We start from the raw sequence: 24,171 nt of genomic DNA, 5'->3' as shown, positions 1-24,171 counted from the left end.
ACTTTTTGTCTCTTGTTACAATCTTTGTTTTAAAGTCTATTTTATCTGATAAGGTATTGCTACCCCAGGTTTTTACACTTCCATTTACATGAAATATTTTTCCAACCCTTCACTTTCAGTCCATAAGTGTATTTAGGTCTGAAGTGAGTCTCTTGCAGGCAGCATAGAGATGGTTTCTTTTTTTAAATCCAGTCACCCTGTCTTTTGATTGGCGCATTTAGAACATTTACATTTAAAGCAATTATTGATAATACATATTTATTGTCATTTTGTTAACTATTTCTGGTTGTTTTGTAGTTCTTTTTTCTTTTCTTCTTTTCCTCTCTTGTTTTTTGTTTTGTGGTTGTTTCTCTTCCCTTGTGATTGATGACTTATTTCAGCGTTATACTTGGATTCCTTTCTCTTCATTTTTTTTTGTTATATGTTTTGTTATACATTATATCTATTACATGTTTTTGATTTGTGGTTACCATGAGGTTCACATACAACACCCTAAGTATACAGTGGTCTGTATTAAGTTGATGGTCACTTAAATTCAAAAACATAAAAACACTATATTTTTACTCCTTCTCTTCCATGTTTTATGCATATGAAGTCATAAGTTTCATCATTTCAAGAATCCTTTAATATTTTAGATAAAATTAATTTTATTACTCTTGTCTTTTAACCTTCATACTAGCTTTATAAAGGACTGAATCTTTTATATGTTTGCTTTTACCAGTGAAATTTTTCCTTTCATAATTTTCTCACTTTCTACTTACTGCCTTTTCTTTTCCACTAAAAGATGTCCCTTTAACATTACCTGTAAGGCCGGCTTAGCGGTAATGAAATCCTTTAACTCTTGTTTCTCTGGGAAAATTTTATCTCTCTTTAAATTCTGAATTATAATCTTGCCAGGCAAACTATTCTTGGTTGCAGGGTTTTTTATTTCACTTTTTCCCCTTTCAGCACTTTGAATATACTATTCCACTCCCGCTAGCCTGCAAAGTTTCTACTGAAAAATCAGCTGAAAGCCTTATCGGGTTTCCCTCGTACATAAATAAATAGTTTTTCACTTGTTGCTTTTAAGATTCTTTAATTCTTGACATTTTAATTATTATGTGTCTTAGCACAGACCTCCTTGAATTTATCTTGTTTGGGGCTCTCTTTGCTTCTTGGACCTGGATGTCTGTTTCTTTTCTCAGGTTAGGAAAGTTTTCAGCTATTATTTCTTCAAATAAATTTTCTGCCTCCTTCTCTTTCTGGGAACCCTAGAAGGTAGATGTTAGTGTGCTTGATGCTATACCAGAGGTCCCTTAACCTATCTTATTTTTTTTCTCTCTGTTTTTTTCTTTTCTGTTCAGCCTGAGTGCTTTCCATTGCCTTGTCTTCCAGATTGCTAATCCATTCTTCTGTATCCTCTAATCTGATGTTGATTCCCTCTAGTGTATTTTTCACTTCAGTTATTGTATTCTAAAACTCTTATTGGTTCTTTTTTACACTTCTCTCTTTGTTGAAGTTCTCACTGAGTTCATCCACTGTTCTCTCAAGTCCAGTGAGTGCTTTTATGACCAATACTTTGAAGTCATTATCAGACACGTTATTTTCATTTCATTTAGTTCTTAAGTTTTGTCTCACTCTTTTGTTTGAAGCATATTTCCATATCCTCATTTTGTTTGATTTTCTGTGTTTGTTTCTATGAATTAAGGAAAACAGCTATGCCTCCCAGTCTTGAAGGAGTGGCCTTATGAGGGAACATGCCCAGTGCAGACTGTGAGTGCCTGAAAGCTTTAGCTGACTAGCTGGAACTGAAGTGGGCACGAACCAGTGGTCCTGAAGCACTCTGTACCAGCCACCCCAGCAGGATGGCTAGAGTTGGACTGGGCACAGCCTAGGGGCCTTATGGGACAGATGGAGCTGAAGTGGGCATAGGTCAGGGCTCTGTGCAGAGGGTGCCCTGTTGGGACAGCAGGAGCTAAAGTGGTGCTCAAGCATTTTTCAAGTGTTTAAGAATTAAGGAAAGCAAGGTTCTTTGGGATGTATGGTTAAGAGCTTTGGAAGTGGTGGGATGGAAGTGAGTGGGTAATACAAAACTGGTAAATGTAGATTTGTCAATATTTCTTTTGGTGTCAAAATTTTAAATGTATGCCACTGCTTTTGACATGGAATGAAACTCTAAATTAATTTAAGGGGGAAACCCAGGAGGGGTGCCTGGGTAGCTCAGTCAACTGAGAATCTGACTCTTGATTTCAGCTCAGGTCATGATCTCACAGTTCATGAATTTGAGCCTGGCATCAGGCTCTGCAATGACATGTGGAGCCTGCTTGAGATTCTCTCTCTCTGCCTCTGTCTCTCTCTCAAAAATAAGTAAAAATAAACAAACAAACAAACAAACATTAAAAAAGAGGGAAGGGGGAAAACCAGGGAATTGGGTTGGGATTATATTAATAAAGTTGGATTCTACTTCCAGCTAAACCACTTAATATTTATGTGATCTAAAGCTGGTGACTGAATTTCTCTAGGCCTCAGCTATCTTCTCTTGAATAATCTCTTACAGCAGGGGTTCTCAACTAATAGAGATACTGCTATCCACAGAATATTTGGAAATGTCTGGAATCATTTTTGGCTATCATAACTAGCAGTCCTACTACTGGCATTTAGAGGTCAGGGATGCTGCTAAACATCCTACAATGTACAGGACAACTCACCATAACAAATGATTATCCAGCTCAAAAGGTCAACAATGCTAAGGTTAAGAAATGATGTCTTAGGAGCGCCTGGGTGGCTCAGTCGATTAAGTACCCAACTCTTGATTCTGGCTTAGGTTCATGAGATGGAGCTCTGCACCAGCCTCTGTGCTGACAATGCAAAGCCTGCCTGGGATTCTCTCTCCTTTTCTCTCTGCCCCCCCCCTCAAAATAAATAAACAAGAAAGAAAGAAAGAAAGAAAGAAAGAAAGAGAAAGAAAGAAAGAAAAGAAAGAAAGAAAGAAAGAAAGAAAGAAAGAAAGAAAGAAAAGAAAGAAGAGAAAAGAAAAGAAAAGAAAGAAAAAGGAAAAAGGAAGGAAGGAGAAACCATGTCTTAGATCTTTCAGCTCTAAAATCCTATAAGCTATATATCTGTGTGAGTTGAGAGGGGTAAATATTACCTTGGTGGGTAGAAAACTTAACACAAGATGATTAAATGAGTTGCTGAGATCATCATGTACATCAGTGACAAAGTATACATCTCCTAATAACCACTCCAGTTACTGAGAAATTAGATTTGGCCTATGAGACAGTTCCCTCTTCCAGAGAAGTCCAACATGAATGACCTTCAAAAGAAGAGGACTTTTTTTTTTTAAGTATCTTACCTACCTAGGTTTGTAACAAGACAGATTCCAAATTTTGGCCCTCCAATGAATGAGTGCCTCTAACTTTGAGCAGTAGTTAATACATTCAGACTCTCCAGACTTCAACTAATGCTTTGAAATAAATAAAAATATAATCTGTGAGAGAGAGGTGGGAGCCCAGAATTTAATGCCTATAATGCTCTGGTTTAATAACAACATATGGTTTTAGCATTTTTTAAAACTATATATTCTTTGGGCCTTAAAACAGAGGTATCTAAAAAACACAGAGGTATTTTATTTGTTTAGTTACAGAATGTTTTCCTTCATACTCCCATATGCAAAAAAAGAAAAAAAAAGCACTTCATCTGAAGGACTGCTAACATTATATGGCACACTTATCTGAGAACATGAAATTCTGTCACTTCATTTCACTAAGGGTTTGGGAAAAGGCAACGTAAAACTCTCAGGTGGAAATAGCCTATCAAACATGGAGATCTATTGATTCATAAGGCATTTTCTTATCCTGAACTCATCCATTCTTCATATCTATTTATCTAATAAGACATTTATTTTTAATGTAAACTCACTGATTTATATTGGCATCCCCTTTACTAAAGATATGCTGAAATTCTCACCGATGCTTTTTATTATTGAAAGTTTGCTAGTTCAGACATGAAAATTTCCCAAAGCATGAAAGGTCTAATCCTTTCTACAAATATCATTGAGCCATTTTTTAAATCCCAGAATGTCAAAGAGAATTTTTTCTTCTTTACTCTTGAAACTTAAAACTAGTTTTTTTTGTTTTTTGGTTTTTGTTTTGTTTTGTTTTTAATTAAGGACACTATCTGTACTTTAGATGAAATGTCTTCCCTACATAGAAAAGAAAAAAAATTAACTGGCAATCTCATCAAAATAAACCATCAGGGAAGCTTTAATAGAAGAAAGTTCCTTGGGGTGCCTGCATGGCTCAGTCAGTTAAACTGTCTGACTCTTGATCTCAGCACAGGTCTTGATCTCAGGGTTTTGAGTTCAAGCCCCATGTTAGGCTCTGTAGTGGGTGTAATCCCACTTAAAAAAAAGTTCCTCTAATTAGGATTGTAACCTAAAGTTTTGGAGAACCAGAGGTCTAATAAAACTTGAGCACCCAAAAGGAATAAAGCAAAGAATGGTAATAGTTTACATTTGTAGCACTTGTGAAAGTGTGTAGCATTTAGCAAAGTACCACTTTCACTTACTGTCTCAATTGATCCATGTAACAATCCTATAAAGTGGGTATTATAATCTCTTCCTAGATTAAGAGAATAAGTCTGAAATATATTAGGAGACAATTATAACCTCAAAACTTGAAAGTATCAGAGATCAAAGTGGAAAAGTAGAAACGAGGTCTGCTGGCTCCAAATTACTTTAAAATAAAGATTAAGAAACATAAAAATTAGACCATGGCTTCTCATCTGTCAAGACTGTAATATGTTTGAACAGAAATACTTGTCAGCCCCCATCTAAAACAGCTAGTGAAACTCCTACCCCTTTCTCAAACCCACAACTAAAGAATAGACACCTCCTTTTGCCACACTGTTCTCTCATCAATGAATATCTGTATACCTATATCTGTACACCTACTTCAAGAATTATGCTAGGCATTAAGACAAGATTTCTACCCTCAAACTGCAAACTACTTGAAGAGTCAAAGGTACACAAATAGGAAAAATATACTGCCATTAATAATTTAAATTAGGTCAATCTAACATCCAAAGATATGATTCAAATTAGAGTATAATTAGTGTATACTAGGTTTTGTGCAGCCTGATGCTATAATTTTGAGTCCCTCAATAAGAAAATGAATACAAAATTATGAATACAAAATTAGGTAGTAAGTGAATACTTATTAAGAAAGAGAACAAAAATCACAAAAAAAATTATAAGTTTTAAAAGCTGGCCACACAAATATCACAAAATCTAGACATATAACAATATTTTCATTAATTCCTTGGTACTGTACAATCTTTCCTTTATCTTGGGATTTTAAATCACCTTATCATATGCCAAACATTTTGTAATATTGCCTATGAAAATAACAATGATAATTAAGATTTTCTTTCAGCATGATTAATAAAAAACGTAATATTGATACTTTAGGAAAGTTTCTTTCTGCTTCATAATTCATTATTGGTAATATCACAGGAAAATAAAACATGCACTATTGGCAAATCATGCAAAGTGTTAAGTATTGCTGTTAAATTTGCAAAAACTTCTATCTAAAATTTCTTTCACATTTAAGCTGTAAGACTTCAGAATATTTTGAGTTTTCTTGAACAGTGACAAATCTTAAATACTCTTTGACATGAGAAAACTTATTACCTACTTTTCAACCACATACTCACTATAATGGCATTATGAGGGCTTAAAAATGGCACTCACAGTAGGCTCTACAATTTCATATCACAATCCTCGTAAGTCAAACAACATGGCTGAATATTCTCAGAAGCCATTCTTACACTGAGATGGTTAGCAATAACAGCTCTATATACCAGTGACCATGGACCACATAAACAATTCCACTAAAACCAGAACTGAATGTGTTCCCAACTCACTTCCCCTTAGCTGGGGAAAATGCCTGTGACCATTACAATACTACTCAACATAAGGAGAAGTATGACACAGGGGAAGGCAAAGTGGAAGAAGAGAAAAATCCTAACTGATTATAGCTATGGCATCTAATTTATGCAAATTTGAGGACATATTGCTAGTATGAAATCCGGGGCCTTAAAATTTTTAAATTTTGTTAATGTTTATTTATTTTTGAGAGAGACAGAAAATGAGCAGGAGAGGGGTAGAGAGACACAGAATCCAAAGCAGGCTTCAGGCTGTCAGCACAAAGCTGGACACAGAGCCAAACCATGAGATCACGGCCTGAGCTGAAGTCAGAGCCCCAAACGACTGAGTCACCCAGGTGCCCCCAAAGGGGTCCCTTTTTAAGTGAGGAGTCCAAAAGCATAAGCCTGATAAATTTCACTTTAAACTTGCTTCTGAATAATTAAGGATCAAATGAACTGTAGTAAAACAGTAACAGTAACAGCAACAACAGTAATAAAGTAAATCTCTATCACTTACTAATAACAACAGCAAGAACAAAAAACAAACCTAACACTAAAAGCGTATTGTTTTGCCAGACCCTCTGCAGAGCATTTTATAAGAATTATGTAATTTTAATTTTGCTATATTAATTAATGTTACCTTTGTTACCATTTAGATACTTTGATGGCAGCTTTACATATAGTCACTGGTTTGAAAAACAATCCTACAAAGTTACACATTATCACTATTTTTTACAATAAATTTTTAAAGTAAATTAATTTTGGCAAGTCATATAGCAGAGCTGAGACCCAAATCTTGGTCTAGTTTATGCTCTTCCTAATAAATAGGAATTCAGAAGAGGACAAGATCACTCCAGGTTAGAGATCTAAAAAAGACTTTACAGAGAAGTACACTAAGCTGGACACTAGGGAATAAGTAGGAATGAAGAAGACGACTATACTCCATATTTCAGGGTAGACGGGCCATGATAATAAGATAGAAATGGAATAAACAAGGGTTACTCAGAAGATAATAATGAAACAATTTTACAGACATAAAGAACATGCTCTAAATCATGATTCCCAATAAAAAGTAAATAAAGTCTTATGATCTATGTTCCCTTTATTACATGGCCATAATCTTGCAAAAGAAAAAGAGAAAGAAACATTTCTCTAGAATCCAATGCCTCAATGAAAAGGGTGGCTGTGGACAGGTAAAGAATTGCCTCACCTCTGTCATGAGGAAACCCAAGTCTAGTAATCTCTCCCTTGAAGGCAAAGCAGTGATTTCCACTGGAAACTAAGGCTTTACAACCAAACATATCACATTATCATCATGCTGTAGGCAAGTCATGAGGCTTAAAACCAGGACTCTAAATTCCAGTTACATCTTCTTCCTCGAGGTTTCATTAAAAGTAGCTTTTAAAATATATGAGCCAAAAGGTGCTGCTCGCATATAATAGAAACAACCAAGGTTTTAACAGATTTTATTTACTCTACATGTAGAAAACGTACTTGACAAGAAAAGCACAGAAAGTAAAACCTGGGAGTTGAAGAAAGAACAAAACACAAAAACATACTCCTTCTCAAGAAAATTACCTGACCCTGAACTCACTCTGAGGAATAGTTTGTTGTAATTTGCAAACAGCATGTGGCATATTAGCCACAGAGTAATAGAAGGAGAAAATATTTATTCTGGCTTCAGTGAAGTCCCTCATCCAATGTTATGAAACATCTTCAGGACTCTTCTCTCATCACTAATGCCTAAGTAAAAGAAAGAGAGTGAGCCAGGGAGGAACAGAGAGACAGCGAAACCTGCTATAAACAGACACCAGACATAGATGGAAGAGGAATTCCAGCAATAATTTCATCTTGGCATTTCACTCTGTCTTTCATATGGCTTACCCCTGCATACCTCCTAGAGCTGTACTGACATGATGAAACACTGAAAATTATGGAATTAAGCATGTCTAAAGTTACATGTATGCTTTGTTTTCCATTTAAATCAAACTCTTCACTCTCTGACTTACCTATAGAGAAATTTAAATTGGAAATGTATAGAGAATATAACCAGATGTTTGACACTAAGAGTCATAACATATAAAGAGTCTAACAGAAATGTTGGGCTATAACAGAATTAATGGAAAAAATAAATAACATAAGAATAAAATAACATTTTTGTAATGCTCCTGAACTCTATATGCAGTAAGCATCTATTTCAAAAAACATTCATTCTAAGGATGTGTCCCCCCATAAGGATCCTGAGCCCTAGGGCAGGTTTCTCAACCTGAGGTGTATAAATAATCTTCTGGGGGCTATAAACCGCCAAAAATAGTATATATATATATATATATATATATATTTAATATATGTACATAAGAATACCGTTTGGAGGAAAGGATCTGTAGCTTTATTTCCTATGAAGTATTCATACCATAAGCTACTTCACCAATGTATCTGGACAGTCTGAAACAGTGCCTATTAAATTAAAGACACTTAAATATTTGTTCTTACTGAACCAGTGCTCTAAAGCCTCACAACTAAGGTTCTAAACTGGTTCTTTATTACCAGTGGACTTATGGTTAGAGTGAAGCTTCATATCTGATACTAAGAAATCAAACTGAATTAAGAACACCAATCTAACCAAATAGTTCTCAATTTTTTCTTCAGGGTAAACAAACACAGAAACTTTTTTTTTTAATTTTTTTAACGTTTATTCATTTTTGAGAGACAGAGTGTGAAGGGGGAGGGGCAGAGAGAGAGACAGAATGTGAAGCAGGCTCCAGGCTCTGAGCTGTCAGCACAGAGCCGGATGCGGGGCTCGAAGCCACGAATTGTGAGGCCATGACCTGAGCTGAAGTCAGACGCTTAACCGACTGAGCCACCCAGGTGCCCCAAGAAACACAGAAACTCTTAAAACATTAGACATAGTAAGGCTGTAGCAGATTTAAAAAAACAAAACAAAACAAAACAAAAAAAACACAAAAAAACACTGAGGCTCTGAAAGATGAATATTCCCAACCTCTTAGAGTTCAAACCAAGTTTACCTGTTTCTAAAACACTTCTAAACTTTCAGTAAAGAAAGAGATTTTTGTAAACTTCTAATGCACTTTTAATTAACAAATAAACTAATTCAACTAACCAGTTAAAAATTCTCTTAACTTCTCATAAAATCACTTCTTTTGATGTGAAACTCATATAGTTAAAGTGAGCCATCTAATAAGGGGAATGAAATGTAGATGTTTTGCTGGTAGTGTGAGAGGAATGGTGTTTAAATTACTTTCAAATGATATGGATTAAAACCAATATTATCTCCCCAAGGTCCAAATATGAATCACATGCAATGCTGGGAAATGAATCCAGAATGCCTAACACCCACGATGCTGTGATCCTTCCTTCAACCAGAAAAGTATCTGAAAGGCTACAAACAATGGAGCCTTCCCAAGATGCAGTGGGTGGTTTTCTTCTTCCCAGTACATGGACTGATCAGCCTTTCAGAGAACCAGCATTTCATTCTATAGGAATCTGAATCTCAGATTCAGATATCAGCTATAAAGCTCAAGGTTACTTTTACATTTTACCTCTGAATGTCTTCACCTATACCTGTTCCTAGCAGAGTAAAAAGCTGCTATTTCAGGTGCCTGTCTAGTGCAAAACAGCTGTAATTCTCCAAATTTTAAGTTGCTGTATCTTGAATGATAGATGGTTGCTTCTCAGAGAATCCAATCCACAGAGATTATAGTTGTACAACTGGGCATATCTTTAAAAGAATATAGCCCCATCCTCAAAGCAGTGATGCTTAGCAAGAATCATGCAATCCTTTCCTTCATGCATACCACAACCTCTCTGAGTATATATGTGCTCTGAAAACACATAGTCAATATTTTTTATTTTATATCTGAAAACTGAAAACAAATTGCCTTCACAAGATGAACATTTAAAGAAACGTATGTGACTCTTATGTTAATCGAAAGGGGGACCAGGGGCACCCGTGTGGCTCAGTCAGTTGAGCATCCAACTCTTGATTTTGGCTCAGGTTATGATCCCAGGGTCGTGGGATCAAGCCCCACATTGGGCTCCATGCTCAGCATGAAGCCTGCTAAAGATTCTCTTTTTCTCTCCCTTTGCCCCTTCTCCCCACTCACGCTCTCTGTCTCTTCAAAAAAAAAAAAAAAAAAAGAAATTAAAATGATCTTTAAAAAAGGGGGGGTGGGGGCAGGTTAAGTAAAAGCTGAGATTCCTGTTTCCAGCAGTATGGATTAGATACTTCAAAAGGCCTTTTCATTCCAATAACAAGGTCCAATGCACACCATAGTTTCTAATATACCTCTGGGCTCCCAGGAGATGGGGGGATCTGCAAAATAAAACAGCCACAGGCTGAAACCAGAAAGATAGGTGGGGGTGTGACTCTGAGAGCAAATGCTCATTTTTAACACTTTAGTGGGGAGACTGTGCCCTTGGGCCAGCAGGAAGGCAGAGAAGCTGAGCATCTTCAAATAATCCCAGGGACCCTCAAAGGAGTAAAGCCATCCCAGGTGGCCACTGTCTGGTGGAAGCTACTCTCATAAGAAGCATCATAAGGTCAGACCCATATTTCCACTAATAACGATCAACCAAGTGTCAGTTTATGAATAAAGAAAAACAAACAAACCACCTTAACAGTCATAAGAAACAACACACATTAGATTTTGATCTCCAGGAACTTCAGATACCTAAAGTATCAGATAAAGATTATAAAACAGCTACACTTGAAATGTTTTTTTTGAAAGGACTTAGGGGTGCCTGAGTGGCTCTGTCAGTTAAGCTTCTGATTCTTCAGCTCAGGTCATAAACTCACAGTTCATGGGCTTGAGCCCCACATAAGGCTCTGCACTGACAACGCAGAGCCTGCTTGGGATTCTGTCTTCCTCTCTCTCTGCCCTTCCCCCACTTGCTATCTCTCTCTCTCAAAATAAATAAAAATAAACTTAAAAAATTAAAAAGGACTTAAAAATATGAGCAAGCAAAAGAGACCAGATTATAAAAAGAACCAAGTAAAAATTTCAAAAATGAGCAATATAATTGGTGAAAAAAAAACCCTCTATGTATTGGTTAAATAACAGATTAGACACAGCTGAAAAAAAGAGCTGTAAATCAAAGCTAAATAAATAACCCAAAATAGCACAGAGGGAATATGAAATTATGACAGAAAGGTTAACAGTCTTGAAAGATAGAATGAATATATATCTGATCAGAGTTCCAGAAGGAAAGAATTAAGGAACAGAAAGTAGACAGTATTTAAACAAACCTTAGAATTTTCAGCAAAGACATAAAGTCATAGATACACAAAGTATAGCAAATTAACAAGGAAAATAGTAACATTTCAGAATGCCAAAGACAAAGAAGAGATCTTTAAAGTAGCTGGAGAGAAGACAGGCAACCTAGAAAAGACTGAGGATATGATGAACTGAAGCACAGACTTCACCACAGTAATAATGGAAACCAGAAAGCATCTAAGTTACATATTCCAGTTTCTAAGACAAAATAACTATCAACCAAAAATTACACATCCATAAACCTATATTTCAAGAAAATAAATATATTTTTATATATGCATAAAAGTGAATTGAAGATCAAGAGGCCTACCCTGAAGGAAATGAGCTTGAACTTCCTAACCAACCTTCCCTCTCCAATCTTCTTGAATATCAGATTAATGCTCCTAAAATCATATGATCATATCACTTCCCTGCTTCAAACTGCCACATAAATATCTAGAACCTACATAACAAGATCCAAATTTCTTAGCCTGGCATCGAAAGCACTTTACAATCTAGTTACTCCCCAATGTTCTTTACATGGACGATCTGGCTCCTTAATTTACTAACTGTAACCTTAAGTTAGGTAATTAACCTTTCTGAGTCTCAGATTCATCATCTGCAAAATGAAACCTATAAAAACTGACTTCTGAGATCAATTAAAATAGCCCAGGTGAAGCTATCAGCACATTGCCTGCCACATAGTTTTCAATAAATGGTAGGTGGTATTATTTCTTATTATAACTCATTGGTCCTAAAATACAATGTAGGGATTTCCAACTCCATGCCTTTGCTCAATATTTCCTTCACTTTACTGCCCCCCAACACCTCCATTCCCCCCAAATCTGCACTAGGTAAATCAAAATTATCCCTAAAAGTCCAGCTCCTTCTTGAAATTCTTGTCTACCAGGCCAGAACAAGTAAGTACTCTCACTTCTAAACACATTAAAACATTTTCCAAAAATGCTGTTCTGTTAACTATCTAAACTGTATGTTTCTTCTGGTCTAAAGAGGTGTTCATCTTAGATTTTCCTGTTTTACTCATGGAAAGCTTTACAGCCGTGAAAACAGAGACTGCCAAATAAATATGGATTGGCTGTTTAAGTTCTAATACCCTGGTAGAGATACTTTAGAGGAAAAACAGGAGCGGGGGGGGGGGGGGGGGGGGGGCGGGAAGGCAGCTGTCTTAGGATTCACTGCATTCTTTGCAACCTTCCAGACAGCTGTGCTTCATTCTAAAGACATTATACATATTCCTTACAGAAAAACATCAGACAAGGAAGTCCATGGTGGGCAGGAAGAAGTGATAAGGATACATCAGCTGACAGCTCTCTTCAGGAAACATCTTTCAGAGTCTATTTTCCAAGGAAGTCAATTTGACCTGGTGTTCCTCTCACCCAAGACAAAGAAAACAATTTTCCAGGAGTTGCCCAGCTAGCACAAAGGAGGTGTTCAATAAATGCTGGCTGACTCTGAACAGGCAGACCAAAGCAACTACTCAGATTATTTTGCTTGTTTAAACAAAACAAAAAAACAAAAAAAACAAGAAAACACGGTAGTGAGGCAGATTTTCTCATCAGCTCTTTCAGTTTTCCAGTTAACCATTTGCTGAGGATGCCACAGTTGGCTCCCCCACCCAAAACCCAGTAACAAACCTCTCAAATGTGTCACAAAGAAGACATGATCAAACAACTGAATCAGGTTAGCCCCTCCCTACTTCATTCACTGTGGCGGACATTAATTAAGGTTCACAATCAACATGCCATCACATTGAACTAAACAAAGTTTTTCCATTTTAATTTTTTTTAAAGTAGGCTTCGTGCCCAGCATGGAGCCCAATGCGGGGCTTGAACTCATGACCCCAAGATCAAGATGTGAGCTGAGATCAAGAGTTGGATGTTTAACTGAGCCACCCAGACTCAAAGTTTTCCCATTTTTTTTAAAAGTTTATTTATTTATTTTGAGAGAGAAAGAGAGTAAACTCATGCGCAAGGGGCAAAAAGAGAGGGAGAGAGAGAATCCCAAGCAGGCTTCACACTGTCAGCATGGAGCCCGATGGAGGGATTGAACTCACAAACCGTGACATCATGTCCTGAGTCACCCAGGCACACCAAGTTTTTCCATTTTAAAAGAAAATCTTTAGGGGTGCCTGGGTGGCTCAGTAGGTTAAGCATCCGACTTTGGCTCAGCTAATGATCTCACGGTTCATGAGTTCGAGCCCCACATCCAGCTCTGTGCTGACAGCTTTGAGCCTGGAGCCTGCTTTGGATTCTCTATCTCCCTCTCTCTCCCTCTCCCTCCCTCCCTCTCTCTCTCTCTCTCTCTCTCTCTCTCTCTCTCTGTCCCTCCCCCACTCACACTCCATCTCTCTCTCTCTCCCTCTGCCCCTACCCAACTCACTCTCTGTCTCTGTCTCTCTCTCAAAAATAAATACACATTAAAATAAACTTAAGAATTGTCTGGGATCTTACTTATGCTTCATTACAGAGAAAGAAACCTGGCTTCTCAGACCATGAAGGAAAAGCAGGAAATGACCCATAGCTTAAATAAAAACATAATAAAAATTAAAAAATAAAAGGAAAACTTAAAAAAAGAAAAGAAAATCTTTACTACTGTCAAATCTAAAATTCCACTATTTTATCTATCAGAGGCCAAAACAAAATACATTTTTTTTCATTATTAAAAAACATTCTCATTAAAGAAAACTTGGGGGGAAAATAAAGAAAACTTGGGAAAAAGACAAAAGAATCAGCCAGAAAAAGAGAAAAGTAGAAAACAATCAGCCATAAGACCTACCACTCAAAAACAGCACCTATCAACATTTTGGTTCATTAGATTCCAGGGGTTTTTTTTCCCCCTAAGCATAAGATTAGTTTTTGCATAACTGTAATCATATGTATATGCTAATCCTACCTGCAGCTGTGTCACTTAAATTATTCATAAACATTTCTCCATGTTTTTTTTTTCTTCTTAACCATGTATAACTTGCATACATGGTTAAGATTTTTAAATTAAACCAAGAAATACTTACCATTTGCTTTCTTTCACAGAAACTACTGCAGTAAAAACTAAGAATTCTCAAAAGTTCCTGGGGCCACTGGAGCTAAGATACATAAAAAATGCCTAGACACAGAGGAAGTACTTAAGATAGTTAACTGACTTACAAGTGACAAAGAGAATATTTACTATAGTCATCTCTAGAAAGATACAAAAGAAATGAAATTAAGCCTCGGTTTCTAATGAGTTTTTAGTGTCATTGAAAAGATAAAATGTATTATACCCAATAATTGAAACCCAATGTAATTCAGCATACAACTATCCTTGCTCTTCAAGAGCTGGGGATGCTTTATTCATTTCTGCACCCGTAGTATGCACAACAGTGCCTGTTCAATATATTGAACAGATATTCAATAAATGCTATACTAAACTGAACTACAAACTAAGAGTCATGCTTATACAGAAATAAGAAAGGTCACTGATAGTCAAGGTTAGGTTAGGCAGAGAAGGAGTATGAATATAGCATAATTTGACTTTGGCAATAATTCACAGAAAGAAGTCTGAACCATAGAAGCTTTGGGATTCTGTGAAAATGAAAAATAACATGAGAAAAAAAAATGTTTGTAGGGGCGCCTCTGGATTTCCGCTCAGGTCACGCTCTTACAGTTTGCGAGATCAAGCCCTGCATCGGGGTCCATGCTGACAGCGTGGAGCAGGCTTGGGATTCTAGCTCTCCCTGTCTCTCTGCCCCTCATGCATGCTCTCTCTCTCTCTCAAAATAAATAATAAATAAATTTTAAAAACTTTTTTTTAAAGAAATATGGGGTGCCTGGGTGGCTCAGTCAAACGTTCGACTTCAGCTCAGGTCATGATCTCGTGGTTCCTGAGTTCAAGCCCCACCTCAGGCTCTGTGCTGACAGCTCAGAGCCTGGAACTTGCTTCGGATTCTGTGTCTCCCTCTTTTTCTTTCTTTCTTTCTTTCTTTCTTTCTTTCTCTCTCTCTTTCTCTCTCTTTCTCTCTCTCTCTCTCTCTCTCTCTCCCCCCCCCCACTTGTGCGCATGCGCGTGCTCTCGCGCGCGTGCTCTCTCCCTCCTCTCTCTCAAAAAATGAATAAACATTTAAAAATTTTTAAAAATGTTTGTAGTTTTAACTTATAAAAAGTTTGACGTCTCTACACAATCAGCATTGAAACTGCCACTGAACATATGAACTACTCATGGGAAATATATAACATAGAATAGATACTACCTAAAAACAAAGAAAACACACCACCACAAAATACTACAGTATTCCTTTAAATCAGAAACAAGGGCTAATTCTCAGGAAGCTTTCTGTACGTCATGAAAAGTGGCAAAGACGCAGTAAATTAAAGCTTTAGGTCTCCATATAGAGTACTATGGTGGATACTGTCCTTGCTAAACTAGGTGTAAAAGAATGTGCTTACCAAAACTTTCTTTCAGGATCTCTTTATACTCCAGTGAAGCTATTTGCATATATGGTTAGTATTCAGAGGGTAGAGAGAGCTCTGAAATCTGTATTCAACCCTAACAGCATCATACTCACACCGCCTGATTCTAAACATATCTTAAAAAAAAAAAAAAAAAAGAATCCAGCTTCATGAATAGAGTATCATTCAACAGACTCCATACATCCTCACTTCATTCGTACACATATTTTCTTTTCTTTTACCCCACTTGTGCTTTGAAAAAATTCAAAGAATTTATGGAGAAGGAATCTGCTAATATCACATCTCTAACAGCTGCTAGCTTGATATACTAAATCCATAGCTCCTTCAGTTACATTATGTGTCCATTTCAGAAAGTGTGCTTAATTACAAATCTGGTTTCTTTCAGAACTGTTCTAAGCCTATCCTACTAGGCTTCCTTAAGTGCAAGTTACACAGACCTTAGGGGCTGGTGTATGATAATTTTGTCTGGATATAATACTGCAATTACTTATGATTAAGTACCTCTAATAGCTATCCATTCAGTCTCTGAGGCCTGAACTCATGAATAAATGCCTATCAACAAGTCATTTGAGAATGAACAGCTGGTTTGAGGCACTGCATAATGCAGGGCAGGTGTTCTTTGTTTTTCTGAACACACACACACACACACACACACACACACACACACACACATCTGATAGCAATTATATCTGCCAGAAAATTTAAAAGGAATTATAACATAAGTCATTCTTAAAAAATGGTTTAGAATACTTTTCAAATTTTTTTCCAGGAAATTTTAATTTTTAGATTTTGCTAAACTTAAGCACACAAGCTTGTTTTATATAAAGAATACAAACTATTACTGTTTTAATTCTAAATGAAGCACTTCTCTCTAGGACATCAAAAGATTTGGAAGCCAAAAAATATTACTACATAATCATTCAAAAAAGCCATGTGGCATAACATTTGTAAGGTTGAATTGCACCTGTCACCAATACAACAAAAGAATATTTTATATGCAAACCACAAAGCTTTGAACATTTGATAAATTGTTAAACTGATGCATAACAAATCGACTGTCATATGAAATGATACAAGTAACCACAAATTAAATTAACAGAAATAGTTCAAAACTCCCAAATTTAAAACGCATAGGCTATCACCTTGAGCAAGTTACTGCATCTCTCAGTCTGTTTCTTCATGCACAAAATGAACAAAATAATTTTAACAATCTCTTAAAGTTGTTAGTAATATGAAATGAATTACATATTAAATTCTTAAACAGCCTGGCAAAGGTTAATAAAGAATGTACTGTATTAGGAACAACAACAAAAACAATGTATTATATCAGGAACAATTTTTTTTTAATGACAACGCTGAAAAATAATAGTATTTGAAAAGAATAATCATAAAAATAAAAAAGACACAGCTGTCATGACCTGCGGAAGAGTAAAGTTTTCAAGGTATTACAGTGTGTTTAGAGTACACACAAAATAAGAGAAAAAGAGCTCCTTACTGAAAAAGATAGCTATAGCCCCTTAAGGTGTATTAATACAACCTACCACCTTGATTCCTTGTCATTAGTCCTATTTTGCAAAATTTTATTCTTCCTCCTATGCTCTGCAGGTAAATCCCAGCCCTTAATATCAAGAAAGCCACAAAACCTGTACCTCCAGAAAAACAAAGTAAAAAGTTAATGGAATACAAAGTCCTTAGCATCTTCTAGTTTTATTAACAAGCAACCAAGTTGAAATTCAACTGCCAAATGTGTCTGCAATAAAAACTGCAAACTTTCATGTGAACAGAACTTTTCAACAATGGGGAGTTGTTCCAGTCTGTGAATAGGACAGTGTCAGTGTGACCAACAAAGCTGGGAGCTGGACATTCCTGACACCCTTGTCCCCTGGCTAGCCTTTGATCTCCCAACCACATGTTTTTGGAAATCACTTTTGGGCAAAATATATGACAACACCTACCCATATCCTGAAACTTATCCTTCATCATAGAGCCCTGTTTCCACAGCTTCTGCCTCAGACCCTCACTTTTATCTACCACCATTATGAACATTCCACAAGAATGAACATCAAACACAGGAGTGCTTTGTTTTTCTGGTCTGTCCACCCCCACTCCCAAACAGTCACTTTGTGTTTTAATTTGTATATTCTGGAAAACATCACGGGATGACAACAGCAACTGAGCCAAACAATAAATGACCTAAGAACTATAAGACCTCATCTGGTTACCTGAGGATGTCCTCCACAGAAGTGTTGTGTAGTGTGCTTTAGGTAGACATGGGTTTCAGTCTTGGAAAGGTGGCTTGACTTAGGTCTTAGTTCTCTTATTTGAAAATGGGTTAATCCACCTCACAAAGCTATTGTAAGCTCTAAATGAGAAGATTTCAAAGTGCCTAGTATATAGTACATGCTCACTAAATACAAGCTACGTTAGACCCTCCATCCAACTGTCCTGAGACACACAAATCTAAGAGAATTCTGGACAGTGGAAAAGACAAAACAAAACTCCGAAGTTTGTCAGTGTGACCTGATGAAAACGGCCAAGATGCTATTTCAGGGTAAGGGTCTGCAGGGTCTCCTGGGCCAGGCTGGAGACAAAAAGGATACTTGATTGAGATCTATGGCATTTTATTTCCCCCAAAGGAAAGTTGGGTTTGCCCAATTCAGTTCCTTTGTTTACAACAAGAGAGAAATGAACAGCACATCCCCAGAGGGCTGTGACCAAGAAGGCAGGCCTCAGAGTTGCTCTTCGCTGGTACTTCGGAAGGCCCCTCACTGTCGACTTCTAGGCAACGCGCTCGCTCCGCAGTGTGTTCTAGCAAGTTCCGAGCCCACGCCTAAGCTTCCACCTTCTTTCCAGAGAGCGGTACCCACCGCCCGGAACCTGCCCACCGCCCGGAGCGAGCTACCCGGGCCTCGCACCGGCCCCTTGCACCCCCGCAACGACCCGGCTGGGACCCCGCCCAGAGGCCCCCGATCGACCCCCTTCCGCCGGGACGCGGGCGCGCGCCGCTCCTCCGGCCGAGCCCCCAGCGTCTCCGGAGCCGGGACCGCTATTCCCGCCAGGAACCACTTCAGTTGCTCCGGGCCCGCTCTGCTCCCATCCGCCCCAAATCCTCCTCTCCCAAAGGCAGAAACATGCACACTCACCCCTGAAAAGCAGCAGGAGGAAAAAGTCAGACAGCCGGGCGCAGAGCCGGACCGCTGGCCGCCGCCTCAGCGCCATGTCTAGGGGAGCTGAGGGGCCGCGGACGCGCGGCGCAGCTAGGCTTCCCCGCGCGCATGCGCCCTGCCTGCCGGGGCCCCGACTACCCGCCCCTAGTTACCATAGCGACCACCTGGACCAGCACAGCCGTCACCATAGTAACAAGGGAAGCTGAAATTTGGTCGCTATGGATTCAGGGATGCTCAGGACCCAAGCGCAGGAGGTCTCATTCAACGAATTTGATGGGAGGAGATAAAGAAACGTGTTCAAGAATGGGGCGGGGTAAATTTCCATAGCTATAAAATGAATGGAACACTACAGATCAGAGAAGGAGCACTCAATTAAAACTTGGAAATGAAGTATTTCCTCAAATTATTTCCACAAATCCTTATTCCACAAAAAAGGATGCATTCTAATTGTCTTTAAAGCATTATAGCCTGCATCTCTTTTGAGTCCCTGATTCCAAACGTGATAGAACCAAAAAGCGCTGAAATCTATTTAAAACATAAGCAAGACATATATTATGCAGAATATAAAAGTGATGTCTTTCTGGAGCGCCTGGGTGGCTCAGTCGGTTGAGAATCCGACTTAGGCTCAGGTCATGGTCTCAGGGGTCCTGAGTTCGAGCCCCACATCCATATCTCTGCTGTCAGTGCGGAGCCCTCTTTGGATCCCCTGTCCCTCTCTCTCTCTCTCTGCCCCCACCTCCGCCCACATTCTCTCTCCCTGTCTCTCTCTCAAAAATAAACATTTTTTTTAAAAAAGTGATGTCTTTCAACACAATACATAGTTTCTGTGGTAGATCAAAAGCATGATGGCATGCCCACAGTTTATTCTGCAGAAAAGCAGGATGATAATTCTTTGCTCTGATTTCTCAATATTGGAAAATGATAAGGCTAGGGTAGAAAAATGGAGCAGAATCTTATGAAGACAAGCAGATAAGATGAAGAGAAAGATAAAATGTACTGGAAGTTGGACCTAGGGATGCAGGAGATTTTGAGTGTCACTTACTACCATGGAAATTCTTGGGGCGCCTGGCTGACTCAGTAGGTTGAGCACCCAACTCTTGATTTCAGCTCAGGTCATGATCCCAGAGTAATGGGATCAAGCCCCACATTGGGCTTCATGCTGAGCATGGAGCCTGCTTGAGATTCTCTCTCTCCTTCTGCCACTCTCCCTCTGTCTCTCTCTCTAAAAAATAAAAAGTACTGTGGAAAAATCTTGAAATAGCTTTTATTATATCTAATATAGAAAGTATCCCTAATGCTTCAGGAAACAACAGAGTGAAAACAGAATTGTAAGTATAGTTATTAGTAAAATATGCCAGAGTTTACAACAACAAATATTTTTATATATTTTTTTAATTTTTTGACATTTATTCATTTTTTAAAGACAGAGAGGCATGGTGCGAGCAAGCAAGGGTCAGAGAAAGAGGGAGACACAGAGTCCAAAGGAGGCTCCAGGCTTTGAGTTGTCAGCACAGAGCCCAACACGGGGCCTGAACCCACAAACCATGAAATCATGACCTGAGCCAAAGTCAGAAACCCAACCGACTGAGCCACCCAGGCACCTCTCCAACAACTAATATTTTTTAATGTTTAACTTAGTGGGGGGTGCCTGGGTGGCTAGTCAGTTGAATGTCCAACTCTTGATTTCAGCTCAGGTCATGATCTCACAGATCATGGGATCAACCGCCACATCAAGCCCCATGTCAAGATCTGCACTGAGAGTGCACAGTCTTCTTGGGATTCTCTCTCTCCCTCTCTCCCTCTCTCCCTCTCTCCCTCTCTCCCTCTCTCCCTGCCCCTTCTCTTTTCCTCCGCTTGCATTCTCTCTCTCTCCTCTCTCTCTCTCTCTCTCTCTCTCTCTCTCTCTCTGTCTCAAAAGTAAAATAAATGAATAACTTTTAAAAATGTTTAACTTAAAGACTTCATTTTTCACACAGTCACCCTACATTTTTTTTAGCATTTAGTATTTTTAGCTTTCACAAAGTAGGAAACTGTGTGTGTATAATTCACATATATACCAAATTATGAACGCCAAGAAACATGAAATAAATTGAGGTTGTTGCCAAGGATATTCTTCAACTGTCATCACTTTATGATCTTCTTTATAACTTTTTATAATTGCTCAAACATTTGCAAGTGTGAATTAATTACATTTTCAAAATTTCATAAAGACAGAATAAAAACTTTAAAAATAACTCAACCACTTATTATGATTTTGTCTTTCTTTTCTTAAACCCTCTTTCTGTTCCAGTTCTCCATATTCCAAAGTCACAAATAAAAATATGTGAAAATTATATTATCATGGCAGCCTTTCTCCCTTCATCAAACACAACATACAGGAATTAAAAAGAGAAAAATTCTTCTTAGGCCCACTGACTTTTTTCCTTTTGTTTTCTCTTGTCTTATCATTCCCTTTAGTTCTTGGAAATATAATCAGGCATATTTGCCTAACTAAAAGAACCATTTTGATTACCTGGGAAGTATGAGGTGTCTGACTGTGGACGGAATAGTTTTCAGAAACTAGTGCCTCTTTTCTCCTGCTTGATTTCCTGTGTTTGCATTGTGACATCGTTCTGTCTGTTAAATGGTTTTCTCTGTTAGGGAATCTTTTGAAATTCAGAACAAGACCACAGAGAGAGGCTCCATGAATATTCTATATGGAACAGAGGTTCCTATGAGAGCGGATGCAGGTGCTTCATTGTAAAACATTGATTTTCCTCCACAGATGGAGTCTGCATGTCATGGCTGGTGGTTGAGACACAATCCTGGAATGGAGCCTAACTGGTGATGCACCAGGACAGGGTAGAATGCCTTTGGCTGTCTAGTGATCTGCTTCTTCATATGATCTAATTATTCCCAGGAGAGCTTTGGCCCTGTTCAGAAGGGAACCAGAGGTCTGGAAGCATTCAGTGAGTGAAGCTGTGGCATCTGTGCTTCTATCACCACATTATCCAACTGAATATGCTTGTTTCTAATGTGTGATTTACTAAGGAGAGATTCATTTCTTAAAAGAGTTCAGGGAACTAAATACACTTGTGCTAAACTTGACCAAAAGCATGTGCAAGACTTTTCAATACTAATGCAAAGTGTAAATCAAGCAGCAAAGAGTAGGGTTTTCCTGTGAGAATCACCTCTAAACAAACTGGAGAGGTCCTGGAATCAGCAATTACAAGAAGGGAGACATAAACTCTGAAGTCTGATGGGCAATGATGCAAATTCTTGGCTTTTGTAAAGTTGGGAAAGTTACTTAATTTCCCTAAGCCTTAGATTCCTTGTCTGTAAAATAGGGATAACAATACCTACCTCAAGTGGTCGTTGTGAAGATCATGTGAAATAAAGTTCCAAAAGATACTAGGTGCTCAGTAAATATCTGTTGCCTGTGCCCCTTCCGTTTCCTACTATTTTGGCTCAGAATGGGAAAAATGACTACAATATTCCTGGAGAGTCTTGATAAAGAAAAGTACCTTCAGTCTGCAGTTGGGTCAAAGAGAATGAGAAGCAAAGAGGAACTTTTACATCAATGTGTATTTGTTCTCTCAGTGTGATTATATTCTTAAAAAGTAACATGGCTATGGCTTCTGCCCCTTCACTATGCCATTATACACCTGAACAATCACCTGAAGTCAACCCTCACAGCATGATGGAAGTAAGATACATTGACTAAGGGAAGTCTGTGACCCTAGAGTTATTCTATAAAAGCATTCCTCTTCAGGGTTTATCAAAGATCCTGTTGCTCCATCTTACCTCCATTCAAGTTTCCTCTTCCTTGAAACATTTCCAACTCTGGTCTCTCACATGTTCTCCCAACTATCAGGTCCTGCTCCTTCTCTTCAAAGTATTTCTTTAATTTCATCTAAATAGAAGGATCCCCCTGCAATCTAAGGAAACAGTAGGGGATAAAACCTTCACCCCTTCTAACGAGATGTGCTGCTCATGCTATATGAGGAAGGGAAGTTCTTTTGCAGTTCAATTTATTTGCAAGGTCCTTTCTTTTGTAGTGGCACAGCTGAGAAAGGTCATATTAATGCCAAAGTTTTGGCTTAAAGTGTCTTCCTAGGCAGCCGGTGGGGCGGCGAGCTGTCTGGCCGTTAGCCCTTCATCCTTGGTTGAGGAGATGACCAACCAGTACAGTATTCTCTTCAAACAGGAGCAAGCCCATGATGATGCCATTTGGTCAGTCGCCTGGGGGACAAACAAGAAAAAAAACTCTGAGACAGTGGTCACGGGATCCCTGGATGACCTGGTGAAGTTCTGGAAATGGTGTGATGAGAGGCTGGACCTACAGTGGAGTCTGGAGGGCCATCAACTGGGTGTGGTGTCTGTGGACATCAGCCACACGCTGCCCATTGCTGCATCCAGTTCTCTTGATGCTCACATTCGTCTCTGGGACTTGGAAAATGGCAAACAGATAAAGTCCATAGATGCAGAACCTGTGGATGCCTGGACTTTGGCCTTTTCCCCTGATTCCCAGTATCTGGCCACAGGAACTCGTGTGGGAAAAGTGAACATTTTTGGCGTGGAAAGTGGGAAAAAGGAATATTCTTTGGACACCAGAGGAAAATTCATTCTTAGTATTGCATATAGTCCTGATGGGAAGTACCTGGCCAGTGGAGCCATAGACGGAATCATCAATATTTTTGATATTGCAACTGGAAAACTCCTGCACACGCTGGAAGGCCATGCTATGCCCATCCGCTCCTTGACCTTCTCCCCGGATTCTCAGCTGCTCGTCACTGCCTCAGATGACGGCTACATCAAGATCTATGATGTACAACACGCCAACTTGGCTGGAACACTGAGTGGCCACGCATCGTGGGTGCTGAATGTTGCCTTTTGTCCTGACGACATTCACTTTGTTTCCAGTTCATCTAACAAAAGTGTGAAAGTTTGGGATGTTGGAACGAGGACTTGCGTTCACACCTTCTTTGATCACCAGGATCAGGTCTGGGGAGTAAAATACAATGGAAATGGCTCAAAAATTGTGTCTGTTGGCGACGACCAGGAAATTCACATCTATGATTGCCCAGTGTGAACACCAGTCTCCCAGACTAATGCTGCAAAGAGAATGTATACATTGATCGTGACATTCCTTACCTTCCTAGCTTTACAAAATAGAGCATTTATTGTAGCAGAAGCTTAAATTTTGTAGATACAATATAAATCTTTTCATGTTTTATTGGAAAAAAAAAAGTGTCTTCCTAGAGAGACACCTTTATAAGAAGCTGTTTAGCAGCCCTTTCATATTTCACCGAAAAGAGCCTGGGTGTTCATGTGCTAGAGTGTGTTAGTGTGTGTTTTTGTGTAGTGTGTGTTTAAGTAAAC

General features: G+C 38.5%; 2 protein-coding genes across 2 annotated transcripts in view; one reads left to right on the top strand and one right to left on the bottom strand.

Moving 5' to 3' along the window:
• Positions 1 to 18,913, bottom strand: part of JAM3 (junctional adhesion molecule 3) — an 81,604-nt gene extending 62,691 nt beyond the window's left edge. The window contains exon 1 of the mRNA XM_047877561.1: positions 18,787 to 18,913. Coding sequence (XP_047733517.1) covers positions 18,787 to 18,862 — 76 coding nt within the window. The 5' untranslated portion in view covers positions 18,863 to 18,913. The remainder of the gene's footprint in view (positions 1 to 18,786) is intronic.
• A 3,999-nt stretch (positions 18,914 to 22,912) lies between these two features.
• LOC125176909 (WD repeat-containing protein 61-like) lies at positions 22,913 to 23,942 on the top strand. The gene has a single exon (XM_047878835.1). The coding sequence runs from the start codon at positions 22,964 to 22,966 to the stop codon at positions 23,879 to 23,881; it is 918 nt and encodes a 305-aa protein (XP_047734791.1). The 5' UTR covers positions 22,913 to 22,963; the 3' UTR covers positions 23,882 to 23,942.
• Positions 23,943 to 24,171: the final 229 nt, after the last annotated feature.

This window comes from Prionailurus viverrinus, chromosome D1 (genome assembly GCF_022837055.1).
Source record: "Prionailurus viverrinus isolate Anna chromosome D1, UM_Priviv_1.0, whole genome shotgun sequence".
Classification (NCBI taxonomy): Eukaryota; Metazoa; Chordata; class Mammalia; order Carnivora; family Felidae; genus Prionailurus; species Prionailurus viverrinus.
This window is presented reverse-complemented; position numbering and strand designations above follow the sequence as displayed.